The sequence below is a fragment of the Micropterus dolomieu genome, linkage group LG22 (genome assembly GCF_021292245.1).
Source record: "Micropterus dolomieu isolate WLL.071019.BEF.003 ecotype Adirondacks linkage group LG22, ASM2129224v1, whole genome shotgun sequence".
Taxonomy (NCBI): Eukaryota; Metazoa; Chordata; class Actinopteri; order Centrarchiformes; family Centrarchidae; genus Micropterus; species Micropterus dolomieu.
In genome coordinates this window covers 32,011,761-32,034,250 of record NC_060171.1, presented here as the reverse complement: position 1 = coordinate 32,034,250, position 22,490 = coordinate 32,011,761, and the positions used below count along the sequence as shown (strand labels likewise).

The 22,490-nt window shown below is 40.8% G+C and overlaps 1 protein-coding gene across 1 annotated transcript in view; it reads left to right on the top strand.

The window, feature by feature from the left end:
* Positions 1-1,658: 1,658 nt before the first annotated feature.
* The window catches only part of LOC123962248 (dynein axonemal heavy chain 6-like), a 36,468-nt gene continuing 15,636 nt past the window's right edge, over positions 1,659-22,490 (top strand). Inside the window, exons 1-29 of the mRNA XM_046038277.1 lie at positions 1,659-1,792; positions 4,284-4,361; positions 4,452-4,522; positions 4,941-5,120; positions 8,904-9,006; positions 9,598-9,663; positions 9,790-9,866; positions 9,989-10,066; positions 11,964-12,257; positions 12,501-12,635; positions 12,759-12,861; positions 12,952-13,018; positions 13,340-13,523; positions 13,646-13,738; positions 13,822-13,911; positions 14,084-14,173; positions 14,271-14,391; positions 15,251-15,402; positions 15,690-15,842; positions 16,056-16,307; positions 16,429-16,557; positions 17,218-17,331; positions 17,455-17,598; positions 17,798-17,953; positions 19,180-19,230; positions 20,764-20,856; positions 20,949-21,068; positions 21,362-21,542; positions 21,682-21,778. Of these exons, the coding sequence (XP_045894233.1) occupies positions 4,307-4,361; positions 4,452-4,522; positions 4,941-5,120; positions 8,904-9,006; positions 9,598-9,663; positions 9,790-9,866; positions 9,989-10,066; positions 11,964-12,257; positions 12,501-12,635; positions 12,759-12,861; positions 12,952-13,018; positions 13,340-13,523; positions 13,646-13,738; positions 13,822-13,911; positions 14,084-14,173; positions 14,271-14,391; positions 15,251-15,402; positions 15,690-15,842; positions 16,056-16,307; positions 16,429-16,557; positions 17,218-17,331; positions 17,455-17,598; positions 17,798-17,953; positions 19,180-19,230; positions 20,764-20,856; positions 20,949-21,068; positions 21,362-21,542; positions 21,682-21,778 (3,449 nt within the window). The 5' untranslated portion in view covers positions 1,659-1,792; positions 4,284-4,306. The remainder of the gene's footprint in view (positions 1,793-4,283; positions 4,362-4,451; positions 4,523-4,940; positions 5,121-8,903; positions 9,007-9,597; positions 9,664-9,789; positions 9,867-9,988; positions 10,067-11,963; positions 12,258-12,500; positions 12,636-12,758; positions 12,862-12,951; positions 13,019-13,339; positions 13,524-13,645; positions 13,739-13,821; positions 13,912-14,083; positions 14,174-14,270; positions 14,392-15,250; positions 15,403-15,689; positions 15,843-16,055; positions 16,308-16,428; positions 16,558-17,217; positions 17,332-17,454; positions 17,599-17,797; positions 17,954-19,179; positions 19,231-20,763; positions 20,857-20,948; positions 21,069-21,361; positions 21,543-21,681; positions 21,779-22,490) is intronic.

Here is a 22,490-nt window from a genome sequence, read left to right as displayed (position 1 = left end):
TCAGTCCAAATAACCAAATAACCTTTCTTTTCAATATAATAATAATAATAATAATAATAATAATAATAATAATAATAATACATGTATTTTTAATCATTTTGAAAATTATATTATAGGATTTATATTATAACAGGCAGCAGAGAGATAACAGGAAACCAGAGGAGAGAGAGAAAGGTCCCCAGACACAGGGGCACAAATAATGAAACACATGCATCTGCAAGCCTACTGGTAAGTAGGGTATTCATTAATTCACATGTTTGTTCTAATTTTAACCAAATATAACTGAAATAAAGCTGTGATGCTTTTACTTGAGGTTTGCTTGGAGTGGGATTATTGTAGAGCATTATTTCATAATTGGCTGATTTTGATTTTGTCCATTTTGAACTGGGGGGATGGCCTAATGGGAGCAACCCACGACTACACGTTGCTACTTTGATCAAGAAGGTGACACTACTCTATAGAGTATCTGTCTGCTGGGCTACTTCAGCACCACAGACAGCACCATAGATTTATCAATACACAGCCCAGTTAGGCTACTGATATTTCAGAGCCATGGTCAGGGGCATAGATTAGAACTTGCACAAACATCATCCAGATAAAGGATCAATGAGCGGGCAGACTAGACCAATATTCAACTAACACCTCTGCCTGCACTCTCTCTGCTATAGGGAATGGAAGGTTAACAAGAGGTATTCATTTTGGTCATTTTGCTAACAAGGGGATGGCACTGCGCCTCATTCCCCTCAAACTGCTTACCATCTATACGTGCGGTACCATTAAAAGAGCTTAGTATGCACAACAAATGCTGTAGTTATTAACCAACACATTGTGGGTATAACACAAACTACGCAATTCAGTGCAGAATGTTCACTTTCTGTTTCTCAATCTGTAACCACATCTTCAGAATAGAGACTGTGTGAACATCTCTGCAAACCCACAATCCAAAGACATGTGTCAGTCACTGCTTCCCTTCCACATTTGGAGTTCCTTCACTTCATCCAGTTACATCACAACAACAACAACCTCCAGCCTCCATAGACTGTCTACTGTAGCTATCTGAATGAGCAATGAACAAAACACAGGCTATTTATTTCAGGTTGAGATATAAACTGGTACAGTATCTGAGCAAAACATTTGTTTAGGTGAAATACTGCTAAATAGGAGATAACGCTGCAAGAAATGTAAATTCTGTTGCCACCATAAATAATAATCGATTGGCTTTCAGATAAACGGTAATGCATTCTCTTAAATCTCTGTCGAGTGTTCTGTCAGATCAATTCAATTCACAGAGGCTTTACAGATAAGATTGCCAAATCAAGTGTGAAATAAAAAAAATTGTTGCAACATTTTACTATGGAGCTTGAATCATGAGAAGTCGGGAGGTAAAAGTTCATGAATTATTATTAAATATTTATAAGTTATAGCCTACATGTTAAAAACTCATCTTTCTATGCTTAGCTAATTGAGGTGTTTTAATGGCATGAAATAGCGAGGTGATCGATGTTACAGCAAAATGCTATAGCTGGAGTTTAGGCATATATCCTAGTTCTTAAAACGCCACACTTTATCCTAACTGTTTTGGAACGGATTAATTATAAACCGTTTTTATCTGGCATACCGGGGCAGAATTTTGTTGCTAGGAAACCGTAACGTTAAACCTCAACTGCAGGTCAGCAGCCCACACAGACAATTAACGTTAGATAGTTTAATAAAGCCATAATATCTGGCTAAGTTACATCAAAAAGATTTCGGAGCTGAATAATTTACTACGGAGCTGAATCGTCTGAAGTCGGTAAATAAAAGTTCATGAATTATTATTAAATATTTGGGGTAAAACTCATATTTCTGTTTGACATTAGTCATACTTAACGTTACATATAACTTCGACGTTAACGTTATTTGTTATAGCTGGAGCTTTATAGCAAGTTAGCTTTATAATGTTAGTTCTTAAATCGTTTTACTTTAATTTTACTCTAAGGAATTTATTAACGTTCGTCATAGGCTGGGGCAGACGTTTTAAACATTCGTGGCTTCAAGTTACCCCAAACCTAGGAGCGCGATTTGTTTCACCATATCGGCGGATGCATGCATTATGTTTGAGATGATAGAATGCCTAAAAATCTGTTCATCATCCGGGAAAAATATGATTGTTGCCAAGGAAAAAGTCATCCTGTAGTATTTTGTATCTAATTGTTCTCCAACTGCCTTCATCATTGCAATAGCATACTTCAATTAGGCAGCAGCCCATGCAGAGAATTAGCTTTATTATAGGCTAACGTTAGATAGTTTTATAAAGCTGTAATAACTATCAAAGTTATATCAAAAAGATTTTGAAATGTCAAGATATTGCTTCAATAAATCGGAGTCCATATGTAGCTTAATAAGTAAATTAGAAAAGTTTGCTTATTTACTATTAAAATGAACTTCAGGGTTGAGAAGATTTGTCATCCAATACAATTACTGATTACTTGTTAAAAAATTTAATTAGTAAGGTAATCCAAGTGCCACAATATAAAAGTAATGTAACATGATAAATTTACTTTTGGATTAGTTTAATACCAAATTGCAAATAAAGACAAGAGAGTGTCAATGATGCCTGGCCTGCTCAGTGTATTTTTAGAGATTAATTTAGCCAATGAAAAGCTTTCTCAATTTTTATTAAGTTGCTGAAGCATAGTGTTTCTGGGGACTGACAGGGCCCTAGTGATTACTGTACAAAAACAACTTTATTCACTGATTTTGCTGAAACTGGATCATATTTGATGGAGAAAATATGTTCTTGCTTTCCCTCTGATGTCCTCTGAGTTACCTGATGGACAGATAGCTTTACTTGTTGCTGCTAAGCTGCAATTATCTAATTAGCTCAGTTAGCAGTGCAACTATTGTTCTAATTAGCTTACTCTGAATGTACTTAGCATTTAGGCCTAATGTTAGCGTTAAAATAGCCTTAGCATTAACGTTATTGTAGCAATGTGGGGACAATTTTAAAGTAATGTGCTGGGGTCACAGATTGGGCTTAGGGTTTGCAAAATTTGACATTAGCTACTGTAGTATCTTGAGATTCATGTTATCAGAGGCAGAGACAATGTCTTCAGTTTAGCTGACTTTATTGCCAATAACATCATAGCAACATAACATGAACACTTAGGGACACGTCTACTCAGGAGTGGGGTCTGTATTCTCTAACTCTACTCGATGTAATCTTGTTAAATCAATAGCGCTGGTGCACCCTAATGGAACTGAACTGTAATAACCTACAGCGGCCACAACATAACATCCTCCCTTCTAAAACTTAAACTTCTCTGTAGTTTAAAATGAGTCACTCACAACATAACTACTGTGCATTTTTACGCGATCATGACCAGAACACCCCCCCTCCCCACCAGAATGGTAGACACCCCAATAACCATACAAAGCTGGCCTGGGGAAAAAAACAACAACAAAAAAATCCCCAATAAAATAAAACCTAATACTGTCCCATATTATTATTTTAGGACTGTCCTTTACTTTACAAAGTCTTTCATATAGGCTGGTGGTCTTCTGTTTCTTTGAGGTCTGGGCAACTCTCCATTTCCTGAACTATCAGGTGCCCTGTTCTCTGGGTCCTGTTTCGCCACCGCCAGAACTTCTTCATCCCCTGGTGTTGTACCTGTGTCCTGTGGCACGATGACACCGGTTATACACTCCTCCTCATGTGTCCACTCTGTTTGCTGCACTGGCAGATCCTGCTTCTGTCTGCAGAACAGTTGATCCACATGACGCCTGACCACCTTACTGTTTCCCAACAACACTGTATAGGAGAGTGGTCCTGTGATCTCCACTATCTGTCCGGGTATCCATTTAGGTCCCCATCCGTAGTTTCGGGTGTAGACTGAGTCTCCTGCAACAAAGTTACATGTTTTTGCATGTTTGTCATGGTAAGCTTTTGACTCCACCCTTTTTTTTAAATCTGGGTGTATGAGATCAAGTGTACACCTCAACTTCCTGCCCATCGTCATCTCAGCAGGTGATAGTCCTGTTGTTGACTGTGGAGTTATGCGATAGCTAAACAAAGCCCTGTTTAACTTAGTCTCCAATGTATCGCCACTGCTCTTTTTCATTAGCTCTTTGAAAGTCTGTACAGCTCTTTCAGCCAAGCCGTTGGATGAGGGATGGTACATAACAGCTACTTAACGCTAATGTTGTAAAGTTAGTATAAAACTTTACTTTGCTGATTTGTACGATTACATAACTTGTAGCTAACATTACTAAGTCCTCTGTCCTACTTTTCCTCCACTGTGCAGGACCTGAGGATACAGCACATGCCATGGCCTCTGTGTATCCGAGCCAACCTAGCCAAAGCAGGGACAATGAATCCAAAGGTAGGGCGGGCTAATGTGGGGCCTCTAAAGTATTATGGAAATGTGCTAGTTATGTCTTTAACTTAAACTCTACTTGAAATATTGTTCCAGAGCAAAAGTGTCCAGAACTACAGAGCTCAGCCATCTTATCAAGGCCTCCAGTTTGTGTTCAAGATGCACAGGTGAGACTTGCAAACTAAGATACTGTACATAGAATTTGGTACTTCCCATGCTATTTATATAATTCTCTTTGGCTCAGTCTTAAAGTGATTATAGTATGTAGGTGTGGGACTTTTCTAGATGTCAGTTTCTTCCCTTTATCTTGGATAGCACAGTCGGTGGAGCATCAGACTTTCAATCTGTGGGTTCTAGTCCCTGTTCAGGTGACTAGTTTCTGGGGCGGTATTAGTTGAGTCTGTGGGGACAAGGCTTGAACCGTAGTTGCCAGTTCGAGTCCAGCACGGTCCATTGCCAAACGTGCCCTGGAGCAATTCCCTGAATCCCTAACTGCTCTTAATTCAACACTGTAAAAGAAAAAGAAGTAGTTACGGTATGTGGATTTGGGTCTTTTGTAGATGTCAGTTTTTCCTTTTAATGTAGGCTGTGCTGAAGAGACCCGCAAGACGAAAAGAACCCAGTCTCCGCCATTTAAAAGCCCGTCAGTGGATGTATTTTCCAGGCTGGTACACAAAGTCACCTTCCCCTCAGCAAACAGAGCAGCCACACATGCACAGAAAACAACTGCCTGTCTACTTACCTCCTCTGCAATACACAACCAAGGTCAGTCACCAACATGTCTGAGAGGAAATTAAGCATTTCTTTTAAGATGCCCATAGTGCATGATGTATCTTTGCAAGAAAACTATTTCATAAATTTAGACAAAGGCAATGCTAAGTTTACCGGTAGGTCCAAGACAACCATTTAAATGTATCAGTCTTCTACACAGAACAAGGTAAAATTAAATTGTCATATATACGTATCTTAAAACAGTGATGTTGTTGTTACATACAAAAATTATACAATTATATACAGAAATAAGCTATTTAGCATGGTGCAGTGCTAAGGATGAATTTAGGTCTCACAGCCTGGGGGAAGAAGCTGCTCTGTAGTTTTGTGGCGCGACAGCAAATACTTCTGCATCTCTTGCCAGACATCAGCAGGGTGAACAGGCTGTGGATGGGTGGGTACTTTGCTTTAGGGTGTATTCACACCTGTCTTGTTGGGTTCGATTGAATCAAACTCTTTTTTTGCCCCCTGGGTGCAGATATTTTGGGCAGGTGCAAATGCAGTAGGCTAATTGCACTCGGGTGCGGACCAGACACCCATACCAAGACCCAGCTGAAGAGGTCTCAGTCCACTTCGAAACAAACTCTGGTATGGTTCATTTAAGGTGTGACTGTAACCCGACCTCGATCGGTCTTTAAAGGTTCAGTTTTAGTGGCATCTAGTGGTGAGGGTTGTGAATTGCAACCTACAGCTCCCTGTGTATTCACGTGCTCCTTTGATAGTCCCATTTACCGAGTTGTGAAGTTGTTCTTCTGACTTTGGTATGTTCATGTGCTCTTAAGTCGTTACATGAAATAAACATGGATGCTACTACAAAGATGTGTTGGATTAGCATTTTCAGAGCAATTTCATTCCTAAATCCAACAAAAAAAATTCAGATTATTCAGAAATTCAGAAAACACATGAATGCACCATTAGTCACCACTCACACCACTAACAGTTCTAAGAGTTTAATTACAATTTTTCTTCATTCGATTTGGCACATTTACTGAAACAAACTTTGAAGAATTGTCAAAACTCTAAGTATAGTCCTCACATATTCAGCACATGTGACCTGCAAAAGGTGATCACTCAATCAAAAGAATTAACTCATGTTTCAGTACATCCAGGCCTCAGTGGCCTTTTATTGTGGCCAGCCAAAGGCAATACCCATGCTGTCTGATCAGCGTCTTGATATGTGACACCTGTGAGGTGGACGGATTATCTCGGCAAAGGAGAAGTGCTCACTAACACAGATTTTGACAGATTTGCAAAAACAAAAGTGTTGTGTTTATAATTTTGTTCAGTGTGTATAGAGAATGAATAGCTTTGGTACCAACACTGACCCCTGGGGGACACCACACACTATGTCCAATGTTTAGATGTATAATCCCCCATCTTCACAAGTTGTTGCCTGTCTTTTAAGTAACTGCTTACGGAATTCAGCACGGCCCCCCTTATGCCGAGCTGTTCCAGTATATTGATTAACATTTCATGATTTATTGTATCAAATGCTTTTTTCAGATCAATGACAACCCCAAATGCATAATTCTTTTGGTCTGTAGAATATGGGATTTCTTCTTTGTGTTCCGTTAGAGCTTGTGAAGTTTACCTGTTTTTTTTCTGAACCCATATTGGCTGTCATGTAATAATTTGTATTTATCTATGAATTTGTTCAATCTGTCATGAGTTTTTCTAAATTTTCTTTGAATTGTGGCAGTAGAGAGACAGGTAGTAATTTGTGAAGTGGTGTTTATCTCCGGTTTTGTGCAGAGGTCTGACTTTTGACATTTTAATTTGTGTTGGAAATTGACCAGTTTGGAATGACAAATTAAAGATGTGAGTTAGTGGTTTTGAGATCCCCTCAATTACCTTTTTTAGTTTTTTCATATCTATTTCAATACATTTAGTGTCTGTTATTTTGGTGTATTGGATCGAGGATGAATGATCAGTTTGTCATGTCATAGACAGACAATGTCCCCCCTTTCTATCGCAGCTCTCAGATCCAGTATCAGCTCCTTCCATTTTCTTCTGACTGCATCCGTGAAATCCCCGTTTGTAAAGATTTTGGATCCTTTCAGAGTCTTTGTAGTATGGCTGATCTGTCCTTGTGCCTCAGAAATTTGACCACAATTGGCCTTGTTCTGTCTCCTCCAGGTTTTGCTGTGCGTGGGCCCTCTCGTTTCAACTCTCGCTGCAGCTGTAATTTCCTCGCCCGTACTTTCTTCACTTTCTCTTCCGTCTCAGCCCAGGTCTCTCCTGGTGAATCCTGTATTCCCTCAAAAACAAGATTGTTAAACCTGGATTGTCCCTCCAAATACTTCATTTTGTCAGCGACTGCAAGTAAACTGTCATAAACTCTAAAGATGTTTGACTGAATGGCATTGCTGCGTTTGGTTTGCTTCGCGATATCCGTTTTAATGTCGGCCACATCTTTTTGTGTAAATTGCTGGTAAAAAGCTTGTTTTATGTCCTGTAGGTCTTTAGTTATTGTATTCAGCCTGTTGTATTTGGAGTCCATAATGATTTTAACAAAGTTTGAAGTTATTACTTATTACTTTGTTTTTCAAGCAGTGCCTCGAAAATTTCCTTTTGTTGCAGCATCAGTTCATTTACTTGAGTGAGTGACATATTTTTCATCCGGATTTGCCTCTGCTTTTTCCTTTGGTGGCATTTTTTCTGTTTTCGTGTTTGACCAGAACAAATAAATGATCAATCACACAAACCAGCACATTCATCAGCGTCTCTCACAGTGGGTCCTGACAGAGTGCAATTTACATAAGTGGTGTGTGTGTGTGTGTCTTGTTTTTGTTACATCTAACCCAAACTCTTGTAGCCATGTACTAGCTTACCTTACAGCTTACAGCTGAAGCATTACACTAACAACTTGCATGAAAAATATCTACATAGACACACAATAAACATGATTTATGTTTGATGAGTTTAACTACAATGCATTCAATGCTAAGCAAAAATAAATTAAGTAAAATTATTTTTTTTCTTCAAAAATTGGCTGGGTGCTACTTTTTTCCCCATGTGGAATAAGGACTAAACTAAAGATATTATAGTACTATTATAAGTATTATATAGTAAGTATTATAATACTGTGGTACTATTTAGTAAGGGAAAATTCACTATGAATGCAATGTTGCATTACATGTACTGTGAATTTTCCCCCTATTAAATAGGTTATTAGTTGACTACTGACATTTTCTTCCCACAGATCTTCTGCAGGACAGCCTCCACATTGTGCAGTTTGAACATAGTATTAGTGCTTGACCAGAAACAGACGTACTGTAGCTTTTTTTATTTTTATTTTTCAAATGAGCCCTTGCATCTGCAGATGTGGTTGCACTTCTGAGAGTTTGTTAAAGTGATGAGATCTTGCTAGCACGCCAACTTTCTTCAGCATGATGGTGTTTGTGTGTGTGTGTGTGTGTATGGGGGCTTGTGAAACACCGGTAACAGAGAGATGACAGTGGACAGGAGCAGAGGCGAGTGTACATAAGTGTATTTCTGTCAGTTATCATAATCATTCATGTTTCAGTAATAAAGGTGAAGAAAATACAAATTGAAACAAAAATGTAGTGAAGTTTAAGGGAGCTGCAGGCCGCAGCATCTACAATACACTGCCATCACCAGTCCAAATGACTGGTGATAAAATGTAGCGTAATTTCAAAATGTTAAGGGGGAAAAACAGGCTCTTCAGGCAAAGGTTTGATCATTGTTACTTGCCTTTAATTGAGCTACTTGCAGTAGTAAAGTGAACTTTGCTTGTGTCTCTCCACCACTCCTCAGTTCTCCAAGGATGTGGCGTCAACCCCTAGTGTCCCCAGATGGCCTTATTCCATTATGACTGATGGGCAGTTGGATCCTGCCTCCAAAGTTCAAACTCAGTACAGTAAGGATGACTATTTGATGATCAGCCATGGAGGTGTGTTATCAGTGTGTGAGGACAAGTTTGACCTCAAGCGCTGGAAAGAGGAGTATAACTACCACCACAAGCTGATCCATGTGTTACTAACTTGCTATGTCATGTCAAAAAGATTTTGGAGCTGAATATTTGATACAGAAGGCGTGTTTGAATACTTCTGGACAATAATGCTTACTCAATAAGGCGAAGTTCATAGGTATTAAGCAAGTTGGAAAAGTTTGTTAACTTAACGTTACTGTTTTAAATAACGTTAATAAGTTGGCATTAATGTTAGCAAACTTTAACAACAGCTAATGTCTACTTGTCCACAATTGTAGCTTTGTGTGGACATTTTTAAAGTTACGTTGATGTGCTGGAGTTGCAGATTGGGCTGAGTGTTTACATTTGATGTTAAGGGTAACATTACTTCTACTTAAGGGTAACAATATAAAGTCAGTTGTGTAAATTGTGTAATTGTGTAAATAATACAGTTTGTCTTTACTTTGTTCATTTGTCTGATTACATAACTTGTAGCTGACGTTACTAACTCCTCTGTCCTGCTGTCCCTCCACTGTGTAGGGCCTAAGGATACAGCACATGCCATGGCCTCTGTGTATCCGAGCCGACCTGGCCAAGAGTCTAAAGGTAGGCAGGACTAATAGGCCTCTTAGGTATTATGGAAATGTGCTAGTTATGTCGTGAATGTCATTAGTCAAGTCTTTAATTAAATGTCAGGAGTAAACTTACATTCTACTCGACATATCGTTCCAGAGCGGCAGCACAAAATCCCTGAACTGCAGAGCCCAACCTTCCAACCAAGGCCTCCGGTCTATGTTCAAGATGCACAGGTGAGACTTGCAAACTAAGCTCAAACTGAGACAACATGAAATACGTTAGACTCAGTGTTACAGTAATTACAGTTTGTAGATATTGGACTTTTCTAGAAGTCAGTTTCTTCCCTTTAATCTAGGCTGTGCTGAGGCAGAAACATCCCAGTCTCAGAGAACAACTGCCTGTCCACTTACCTCCTCTGCAATCCACATCCAAGGTCAGTGACAGACCTGTCTGAGAACAGATTAAGCATTGCTTAAAGGTCCAGTGTGTAATATTTATGAGGATCTATTAACAGAAATGCAATATATTATACACAACTATGTTTTCAGTGACGTTTGAGGTCCTTAAATAATGAACTGTTATGTTTTTATTACCTTCTAATAAGACATTTCTATCTACACACACCGCGGGTCCTCTTGCATGGACGTCGCCATGTTGCACCGCCATGTTTCTGCTGCTGCTTTACAGAGTGTGATTCCTCACTACGTTGAATATGTACGAAGAAAAAAGAAGAAGAGGAAATAGTAGTAGTCGTCTGGCTTGTTAGAAATAAGAAGAGAAGTGAAATTTGGACAAAAGGAGGACCTCACGTGTTATTTAGCACAAGAACTGACAGAACGTGTGGGCCACCGTAGCTTCTCCTATGCGCTTGGAAAGGATGGGGGAGTGGTGAAATGAGCAGTTGAACAATTTGCAACCCTCACCACGAGATGCAACTAAAACTTACACACTGAACTTTTTAAAGTGCAAGATGGACAGGTTCCTCAAAGTGTGCACGATGAAATGATTTCATAAATCTAACTAGAGACAATGTTAAAACCCAAGACAACCGGTAAACTGTAGCAAACATAGCAATCTTCTAGGTCACCTATTCACTTGCATGTCTAAATGATTGTTGACAAAATGTAGTTTTATGTCAGAACGATTTTTTGGGAAAATCATGCTCTTCAGACAAAGTTTTGACAAAGCCTTTTTTATAATGCCCCAAATCATTGTTAATAGCCTTTTAAGACCCCAATCAGACAGACAGGTTTGAACAGGAATGCCTTTTTCGGTTGAATTTGGAAAAGAGCAGTGCGGTACATTTTTTATGTCGCTAGGCAACCACCAAATCAGCTGTCCTGTCAGTCTAATCAAAGATTATAACGCCAGTGATCTGTAATCTTTGGTTTGCCGCTAAGTAATAACTGTCATATTAGCACTTGATCACAGCTCACAGGTCTGAGTCTTTTGTTGCTAAAAACATCCATCCATCCATCCATCCATCCATCCATCGTCAACCACTTATCCTGCATACAGGGTCGCGGGGGGCTGGAGCCAATCCCAGCTGACATCGGGCGCAAGGTGGGGTACACCCTGGACAGGTCGCCAGTCCATCGCAGGGCCACACATAGACGAACAACCGCTCACGCTCACACTCACACCTAAGGACAATTTAGGGTTGCCAATTAACCTAGACTGCATGTCTTTGGATGGTGGGAGGAAGCCGGAGCACCCGGAGAGAACCCACGCAGACACGGGGAGAACATGCAAACTCCACACAGAAAGGCCAGGGCAACCGGGGTTTGAACCCACGACCTTCTTGCTGTGAGGCGACAGTGCTAACCACCGCACCACCGTGCCGCCCCCGCGTGCCGCCCCCGCTAAAAACATCTACTTTAAAAAAAAATAGAGAAACAGAGGACGCCTGCTCTGGCATTGTTTAAGGGTGAGAGGTGTACAAACACGCGGGAGACAGGGAAACGGAGATCTGTGTGGGTACATGAGACCGTCAGAAAGGGGAGACGCCGCTGGTAGTACCACCAGCTGGTCCAGGAGCTTTGTCTTAATGATGGTCGGTTCAAGGCTTATTTTAGGATGAGTCGGGGACAGTGTGTCAGTCTCCGGACAAACTAAGCAACTGTAAACTTCCGTCACCACAAGCTCAGAGCGCTGCTTTGAAAACGGCGAGGCACAGCAGGCGCCCAGGGTGCATAAACAGCCCGCAGAACGCTCACTGCCAATAGAAAACAATTTATAAAAGGCGCCTCTCACTGCAAAAAGCGCGTTCTGTCTAAATTAGCTACTTGCTGGAGGAAATTGATCTTTGCTTGTGTCCTCTGCTCTCCCAGGATGTGGTGTCAACCCCTAGTGTCCCCAGATGGCCTTTTTCCATAAAGAGTGGCAGGCAGCTGAATCGTCCCTCCAAAGTTCAAATGGATGAGTACATGAGTTTGAGCAGCCATGGAGGTGTGTTGTCAGTGTGTGAGGAAAAGTATAACTACCACAACCAGCTGATCTGCATCCCGTTCTTTGCCCTCTTCAAAAAGTGGAAACCCTTCTATGTCTGGCGCACCAAAGTTCGCTCCAAAAAGATTTTTTTGGCCAAGGAGTTCCTCCAAAACCACTTGTTCATTGTCAGCCAGGTATGTGACTAGGTGAATAAATTCTCACTCTCTCACTCATTGTCAACTGCTTTTCCTGTGTAAAGGGTGTGTATATAAATGGAGGTCTGGATTTTCTCTCAATATTTCTTGAGATCTTCAATATGCAATATCACACCATATAAATACGCTCACTGAGTAAAAACAATTGGAGGTTTACAACTTTGAATGAATGTGAGTAGTGTGGGTATTATGTTGTTATTAATATTTGTATATGTCATACAGTCTCTAAGTCCTGCACTGATAGACATCAGGAAAATGTGTTACCAAATCATCGACACAGGCTTGTGTCACATGGAGCTAAAACGCACTTACACACTGCAGGAGTTCCAGGACATCCAGTTCAACCAACTGCAAGAGGTGTAGCTCTTTATTCAAAAATATACAGAAATTGGTCCAGATGTTTGGCGTGTATATACATACATTTTGCATGTCTTTGTGTGCCTCCTCAGGAGCTCATTGCCCTTTTTTGTTTATTGTCAGGTGTTGACAGACTTGGAGAAGTTTCAGGACCTGGTAAAGGAGTTGGCAGCATGTGCCTGTCGCAACTACTTGTCAGAACCGCGATCCACATCCGATAACTCAAGTGCGTACACACTGACCATGTGGAAACACTGGAATAAACATGCACAGACCACAATGTTAAAAGGTTGATGGCACTTTCTGTTTGTCTCAGATGATCAAAAGGGCAAGACTGTTCTTTCAGAGATCAACAAGACTGTTCTCTCGGGCCGCCTCATGTGGTTTGTCATTTTTATTACATTTCTTTTTCTTTGATTCTATTTGCTTCCTGTCTCTATTTATGTACCAGACATACCCACGGAAAACATATCTTTACATGTCACAGGTCTGAATGATGACATTAATGATAGCTGAATTCCACAGATCTGTCATGGGTTACTGGCACTCTTGAATAGAACAGAACCATCATTAATGTTATTTGCAACACGTTCCTCTACAGGAAGGTCAAAATGTTTGCTGTGAGAAAAGCCTATGTCATCATTAATCAGGCATATCTATCACATTACCCCAGTCCAACCCTTCTCTGCCTCTCACCTACCTAGCTTCATCCGTCTTGTTGACTATTTGGTCCTCAACACCTTGCACGTGTTGGTGGTGAATGCCGTGACCAAACTATTGGCTGTGCTTCAGGAGCAGGTAGGTCAAACGCCCAGCCATGCCGATATTCAGAGCTGGAGCCAGCTCTCTGAGGCTACCACTGACCCTGCGGAAGACATGGATAAGAAGGTGGGGCATTGTTTCAGTATTTTTAATAGTGAAATCAGAGTAATAGCTATATCCAACAAATTGAGTTTTCAAGCAGACTGGTGTTCAGTTTTGTTTTTGGTTTGTGTGTGTGTATTTGTTAGTCAGAAATCTCCCATCTGCAGCCCATGTTCATCTCTGAGCTGATGCTGGACACAGTTACTTTGACCTACAAACCTTCTGAGGAGAACTTTCAAGTTCGTTTTCTAAATTGTTATGAACTGTTAGTTGTTACCTATTGAATCCCCATCTACAGCATGTGCTATGTTCATTCCTGCAGAAGACTGTTGCAGAGATCATTGGGCAGTTTGAGAAAACAGTCATGTCAGTTAATACACTCATGGCTGATCCGGAGTCCACAGAGTATGAGGTAAGAAAAAAATCACCACCTCAACCTGACAGCCCTCACGTGTATATTCAGGATGACTTAGTTGTTCTAAATGTTAATGTTGATTTGTCAAAGATTTTAAGGTACTGATTTTGCTCAGTGATCTGCGATAAAGTCTGTACATGAGTTTTATGTGCGCTTCTTTAACTTTTAGAAATCGGAAAATAGATATGACCATGGTGCCCGTTTGGAATCCATCATAGACAATGATGGCCACCTTCAAAGTATCATCCAAAACATCAGGGTCAGATTTTTACTTTGCATAGGTTTCTATCTCTGAAGGTTGTACTTTGTCTGTACAGTACTGTGCATGTATGGGCCTGACTTGTTTGTCCCCTTAGGAATCACTCCACTTTGCCTTTGATGCAGCAAAAGTGTATGCACACACATTGGAGCGTTTTCGGCTATTCTATAAAGAGAATGAGGGTCTTGATCTGGATGCAATGCAGCAACAGGATCATGGTGATGTACTACCACCATAAACATGTTTGTACTACATCCTCGACTCACAACACAAAAAGCTGTTGAGTTAAAAATTCTCTTGATAAGGGAGAGGCCAGCTGTACTGGTATTGGAGACATATTATGAAAATTTGGTAACCACACCTCTCAGCTTTCCTCTGCCTTAAAGGCAAACAGAAGTTCAGTGTTTCACACCAAAACAAATTAGATGTGTCCTTGAGGTCTAATATAATACATTTTAAAAATTAAAATGCTGCTCTGCCTGCCTTAGGCTTTCCATGTAGGTACTTGGAAGTATAGGAAGGTCCCAGAACAGAGCCATACTGCCAAACATAGCTAGTGCATATCAATAAATGTTTCTTTGACTGACGTGGTCCTTAGAAAACTTCATTTAGGGACCGCTGATTGCATCTTCTTGTTGTGCATGTTTCAAGTCTTTCCATTTTTGCCAAAAGGGTAGGTATATAGAAATACTGTTCTATATGGAATTATATACATAGTGATAAAACTCTTATATGGTAACACTGGTTATATCATAAAGTCATCAATGGCTGATAGAAAGATTCTGAAAACTTCATGTCCAAACATGGAAGTTATTCTCTTGCATTTGTTTCCTTTTCTTATTCATCATTTATTGTGAACGCGACTGGACGTTGTGTTGACTGAAATGATTACCATGGGATCATGTTTATTTCAGTGCGCTTTGTTAGACTGTTCAAAGAAGGGAGAGGGATAGTAGCAGATTAGGATTGTGGCACATGATAAGAAAAAAACCCTCATAAGTTAACATACACAGTTTTAGTTAGCATGCACAATAGCATCTTCTTTTAGACTGATGGATTTACTGCCTCATCTCACAGGTTTGTCCTTTTTTGGAAAAGCACTGGAGTCATACCACAGTGAGCATAGGCAAGCCTTAGCCATCCAACAGACAAGGCATCTAGGCTTACTGCTTGTGGACAAAACACAGCTCAAAGAGAAGCTTGTGGCTTCCCCACTCCGCTGTCTGGAGGTGAGGACTAGCTGAATGGCAACACATACTGTATTACTGTAATTACACAAGTGTTTTTGAAAGATGGAGCGTTTTTGACCGGCCATCAAGTGATCTAAACAAGAGGGCAATGAGGCCATTTTGTGTGAACCTCACTGAAATGAAAGTAAAAGCAAGGTCCAGGGCCTCAGGGAGTGATATTTTTGGGAGAAATATTTTCTAATATAACCGAATATTGAATTAAAACTACAGCAAAACATTTTAAAGTTATGTAGGAATCATTGCTCTGCTCTGAATCTCTGCTCCAGGTCATCAACGAGATGCTTACACGGCTGGCTAAGAGGAAGCTAGATGCTGTCATTGCAGAGGCTTGTGAAGCCCAGTTTAAACTAGAGTTCAGTCCCTCCACTACAGCTGAGTTAGCCAACTCCCTCACATTCCTGGATGAGATACAGGAGAGGGTACGGTGTACATTTCACTGTGATAACGGTTTCTTTAGCAATCATAAGTGTTTGAAACAAAACCAACAAAGCAAAGTTATTTATTTAGCATGCAGTCACTAACCAAATCTACTCTTTTCCTTTCTTTCCCCTCTTCCCATCTCATCTACCTTTCTCTGCCTGACTGTTCTGCTGCACTCTATCCTCTCTTTTTCTTTTTCTCTCTCTCACCAGATTACGGTGCTAGAAGAGGAGCAGGAGACAGTATGTCAGATGTATAATCTGATTAACATGTACTCAGTTCCCACGCCACCTGAGGATCTGTTTGTTTTTGCCACCTTGCAACCCTCCATTGACTCATTGCAAAGCCTCATCGATAAGGCAGTGCTGGAAAGGGAGCCCAGCGTGGAAACTTTTTGCAGCTCCCTGCAGAAGGGCATAAAGGAGCTGGACCGTGAGGTCATGAATATAAAGCTTATGTCACAGGTACGTGGAAAGGTTGGATTAATTTTGTATGAACTATTGCAGGCTGATCAAAAGGGTTGGTAGGTTTACAGCTCATGCTGAGCCTTGCTGAATTGTTTGCCTTGTGGTTTTTCATGTTTAGGATCCACAAATCCTAGACATCAATGCAGATTCTACCCAAGTGCGCCTGCTGCTGGAGGAGCTCCAGATTTCCATAGATGAGCTGCTGGCCCAGGCCTCCGCCTACACCTCCTACCAGAAGAAATTCAAGGTGCTGTAATTCTTTAGATCCTTTCAGTAATTTCAAAATGATTCTTGAAAACAACATGTCAGGTCATAAAAATTGTATTTTGTGTTAGAAAACTGGGTCCAAAGCAGAAAAGGTCATGTTATTTTAAACTGCACCAACAAACAAGCAAACCAACCCAACCCAAATTAAAGCTGCAAGCAGCGATGAACGGGCCCTTGCTCCGAGCCCTTGGTGGCGCCGTTGCTGGCGCCGTTGCTGGAGGTTGGTCAACATGGCTCAAAGGAGTTAAATTGGACTTAAATTGGACCTGTGTCCACTATGTGGTGCTATATAGCCAATACATCATGTTCCAATATGTCAGTATCCAGTATATATATGTAAGTGTAGACAACACCGTAAAATGTTCAAGTAAATCAAATGATGATTGTCACAACATATTGCTCTTGAATTCAGGCTGGGACTCAAAATCAAAAATGTAATATTTGGGTCAGATTGGATAAGGTACGCTCAAGTTGCAAAAACCTTCTGTTTCATGGTGAATAATGAGCCTTATTGGCAACAGCAACTGATGAAAACTCACAACGTCTGAAGGCCTTGCTAACCACATATGAGGTGGATGTGGTTAACCTGCCAGGATTTTAATTTAATTAGTTTTCTCACTTTGCCGTCGGATGAATAAAGGTGGAGGTGACCAGGTTCGACACCCTGGAAGACCTAACTGCAGAGTTTAGGCTGAAGCAGCTGCTGTGGAACTCTCTAGAGGAATGGGACTCTTTACAAGATGGATGGAGGCAGGTGAGGAGCGCTCAAAGTATTAAATGAACTGAACACACATACAGCATATTGTACAGACACACGTAAACAGCTCTTCCACCCCTCTAAGCTTGACTGGTTCCTTTCATGTTCACTCATCCCTAGAGAACACTTGAGCAGCTGGATCTAGAGCAGTTCAGTTCACAGGTCAACAAATATGGCAAATACGTCAAACAGCTGCAGAAGGGCCTGCCACGTAACGATGCAGTGGCAAGTCTTAAGGACAAGGTGGAAGTCATGAGGCAGAGGGTGGGTAGGACAAAGTGTTCTGAAGTGACTGACAGTAATGTCTGTGTGTCTAAATAACTAAATAAATGTTCACAAATGTCTTTTTGAAATGATGCCAAATTAAAATATGTGCTGCAAGCCAGTACAAGTGATTTAGCCAGTTGGTTCTTGACTAAAGTTTTTCACTCTATCTTAACCATATTCATGTGTTTTCCTTCAGCTGCCTGTGATCACTGATCTACGTAACCCATGTATGAAAGCCGAGCACTGGAAGACTCTGGAGTCCATTGTGGGGACCTCCCTGAATGTGGAGGAGCTTACTTTGGCTGCTTTAGAGGAGGTCAACATCTTCTCCTATGGCATGGAGATACAGGAGGTAACACATAAATAAACCAATTATTAGTACATACGTAGTACTATCTCTTACTACACTTGTGAGACCTTAGTCAGCAGGGGTGTGGCGAGATTTCTCGTCAAATCAAAAGCTGTCTTGTGAGACTCACGCAATTGACATTTTTTACATGCTGTCAAGCCACTCATCAATTTTTTTACGGAGTGAAAAACAAATGTATAACGTACAAGTTAATCAACTCCGCCCAGCTGATGTGACATCGATGTATGCTGTGATAGTAATCAAGTGAACCCACTCTCGTGCTGTGAGTCCTGACAGTTGTGACGTTGTAGCTGGTAGAGTTTTACAATATAAAAATCTAAAAACTGAGGCGCAACCTTCCTCTGAGACTGTGAGCTGCACTTTTAGGAGCTACTGAAGTCAACATGTGTGGACTTGTGGTGAGATTTCTGCCTGATCACAAGTGTTGTCGTTTAGTTTCGGTTTTACATGCAACATGCAGTCCCAAACTGTGTCTGAAGTGGATCAAACCAGCGGAGCAAAAATGCGCATCAGAGTATAGGGCATATTATGAATTCTCATTAAATGATGACTCGTTAGTCTCGTAATACTATGACTTTTTTCTCGACATGTCAGAGAACACAGATTTGTGAGACAGATTCTGGATGTGCAGAAAGTTTTGAACATGAGCAGAAAACCTGCAGAAACACAGAAGCTGTTAAAGTCCAGGACTTTATAACTGAAATCATTTATCATTGAGGTTAAAAGGTGCCACAATCACATTTAAAGAGGTTACTTCCCCAAACAAAGACAAAAAATAGGAGAGAAGACTAAATCATGGCTGCATGTGCAGCAGGGATGATATTGAGAAAAGTTGATCTACAGGAGAAACATCTGAAAGCAACACAGAATGCCTGAGAGCTGCACTGCATTATATTCCATTATATTTTTATATTTTGTCACCTGAATTTTGTGTTTCCCTTTACATTTTTCTTTCTGTTTTAAGATTTCTTAAAAACAGTGTTAAAATCTCGTCTTGTGTCGATCTCACTAACCCAATCTTGTGTCTCGTGTTGTCTTGTGGGTTAAGTGTCTTGTCACACCCCTATTAGTCAGTCCTAACTATTAAGTTGGTAAAAGGATAAGTGCGCTTACCTAACCGGACCTTGCACTAAACAAGTCTTTTTTTGTATTTTGATCTCAAATTGAGGAGCTGGATAAACAGTACTAACACGACCCTTGACCTTTAGGTGTCAGGACAGGCTTCAGGAGAGGCATCAGTGGAGAACCTTGTTACAAAGGTGCGTGGAAAGGGAAATACCTATGAATATGGATACAGATATAAAGTCCCTCCAGGATATCACAGGCCTTTTTTGTGATTGTTGCAGCCTAAAATGCCAGATTTGGCATCAGCCTTTCCCCAGTTAAAACTGCAAAGGTGATTTGTTTTGTCTGACGTTATCCATGACATTTCTACAAATATTGCTGGTAGCACGGTCCTTTGCTGTTATTCTGTAGGCAAATGCGAGACGTTGGTGTCACACATGTCTGCTGCGTTTTGTTAACAAAACAAGGAGGTGATTTTGCTGATGTATGACAACGATTTGCAGGAAACAGCGATGATAGGTTAAATTTGCAGAAAACAGTTACAGTGATTGGTCAAAATTGCAAGTAGCGCTGAATTCATGGGGATTTGTTGAATTTGTGTTATTAGTAGCAATAATGGCATTGCGAAATCCTGGAGGGACTGATTATATGTCCATCTACTGTAGATCTACTGGACATACTGCGCTAATAGTGTACTCTAGCTTCTTGTCTGTTGAATTTGAATTACTTTAATCATGCCAAAGTCAGGCATTGCCAAGATGGCGACAGCTGAAGCCACCACACTGAGCTTCATCATCGCTCTTCAGAAACATCCATGTTGTATACAGTCTGTGGAATTGACGCACACTGCACAAATTGCCATGGGTGTGGTAACTTTTGCTATTTTTATGGCTAGTGGCTGGTGGCACGTGATGAGCTTATGGTTGCAACATGGTTCAACTTGGAGGGATATATTATTAGTGGATATGGTAGAGCCCGGCGGTAATAGAGGCTGTAAATGCTCTGTATTTGTATCGCATTTACCCATTCACACACATTCATACACTGATGGAACAGCCCTCTGGGGCAATTTGGTGTTCAGTATCTTGCCCAAGGACACTTCGACATGCAGCCTGGAGGAACTGGGGATCTTCCAATTAGTGGGCCACCCCATATGTGTGTACTGTATGTTTTGTTTTTATAAGAATAGTCAGAGAAAAACGCTTATTTACTTTCTTGCTGAGAGTAAGATGAAATGTTTGATACCGCTTTCAAATCTTTCTGTTAAATATGAAGCTACAGCCAGGTTATCTTAGTTTAGCATAAATACTGGAAGCAGGGGGAGACACATTATCTGTAGCTCCGTCCAGTGATAAAAATAAATCTGCCCAACTATTCTACAAATTAAGCAAACTATATATACTGTGTTATATATACTGTGTTAATAAGGGAGCTTGAGAGGTGTTGGTTGGTGGATTGTTTCTCTTCAGACAGAGCCAGACTAGCTTTGTCCCTGTCATTTATGGAATAATCGACTAATCTTTGCATCTCTAGTCTGGAGTTGTCCGCCATTTAGATTTGATACTAAAGTGCTTTTCCCTTGTGCCACATCCACTGTAGCCACTCTTAAGTCCAGTGTCACCGTGTAAACAATGCCCTCCCTAAAGAGCATGTGTGCGGTACACACACCATATGCAGCACATTGAGCCCATGCTGTTTAACCTCTGCCCTCTCAATGAGCCATGCAGGTGGAGAACGTTTGGAAGACCGCAGAGTTCACTGTGCTGTCTCACTGTGACTCCAAAGACGTCTTCATCTTGGGAGGCACGGATGAAATCCAGGTGGGAACATGCAGCACACGCTCTCTCTGTTTTAAAACACTAGTAGTGTTTCAGTATTTCTAATTGTGTTTTTTTGTGTGCTTACTGTGAAGGTACTCCTGGATGACAGCATTATCAATATGGGCACGGTGGCATCTTCTCGCTACGTTCGTCCCATCAAGTGCAGGGTGGACAAATTGCTGGGACAGCTGACTCTCTTCAGCAAAACACTGGTAGACACTTTGAAAATAATATCTGATCTTTCATTTGGCTCCACATGACTCTTCTCTAAATATTAAAAGCTACAAGCTAAAGGCAGATTTTGACTTTGGATTTGTCCTCAAATGTTACACAGTAGTACTCCAGTACTACTAGTGTCTGCAAACAAGAAGCCAAACCACTTGCAAAAGAAACAGTACTGCATTTAAGACAATCTTTAATTCTCCTTCTGTTCACATTGTCCCTTCTACATTCCCTCCTCCTATGTTTATATTTTCTCCCTCTCCTCTTTCAACCCTCTGTCCAGGATGAGTGGCTTACGTGCCAAAGGAACTGGCTATACTTAGAAAGTATCTTCTTGGCCCCAGACATCAAGAGGCAGCTGCCTGCTGAGTCCAAAATGTTTCTTAAGGTGGACAAGTCCTGGAAGGAGATCATGGCAAAGGTCAACAAGATGCCCTGTGCCTTTAGAGCAGCCACACAGCCTGGTAGGTAGCATACAGCAGTGACGGCAAAATAGACAAGAAGACAAGTGTGTCTGAGATAGGCAGACAGATGCAGATGTCCACTTGCTCAGGCAAACACATTGTCACACTGCATACAAGCCTGTCGTTTTATCCTCCACAGATCTGCTGAAGACCTTTCAGCACAACAACGCTCTTTTGGATGAGACACAGAATTGTCTGGAAGCCTACCTGGAGTCCAAGAGGGTCATCTTCCCCAGGTCCACACATGCTTGCTTTGTTGCAACAGACTTTTACATCATACTTCATCTTCTTTTTTATCATCCTGAACAGTGTGATTTATTTTTACTTCCTTCCCTTGATAGTTATTTTCCCTGTGCACCAACTAGATTTAAAATATAAGACTATAATATAGATGTGGTGGGGATTTCTCTGCACTTCACGATTTGATTAAGTATTCTGGATAATGACCAAGCATTTCATTTGCACATTAAAATCCAAAAGAAACATCTCCTCATTAGCTTTAAAGGGCTACCTTGTGTCACCATCCTCCTTTCTTTAACAACTAGTTTTCAGACTCCTTTGAAAACTGAAATCTAACAGGATGTGCAGTATGTGTAAAGGACAGAGCTGTACACCAGTTTAATCTAAGCTTGTACCTGTTTTTTGTTTTTTTAACCCTGGACATTGACGATTTATTCCTATAAATCAGGCTAATGTTACAAAGCAGCCAAAAAATGTGCTGTACAGGGGAGAACGCCTTCACTTTTTCAGCAGTTGGGCAAACTACAAACAGAATTTTATTAACTGACACACTGTAGCCGACACTGGCCAGACTGACAACTTACTGCTAATCTTTGCCTCCACTAACTTTCACCATCACTTTCTGCCGCTTTGCATTATGTCAGCATTTTGTTATCAATTAAAGGGGTTATATGTAGTTTTTTTTTATGAAATCACTTATCAATAAAT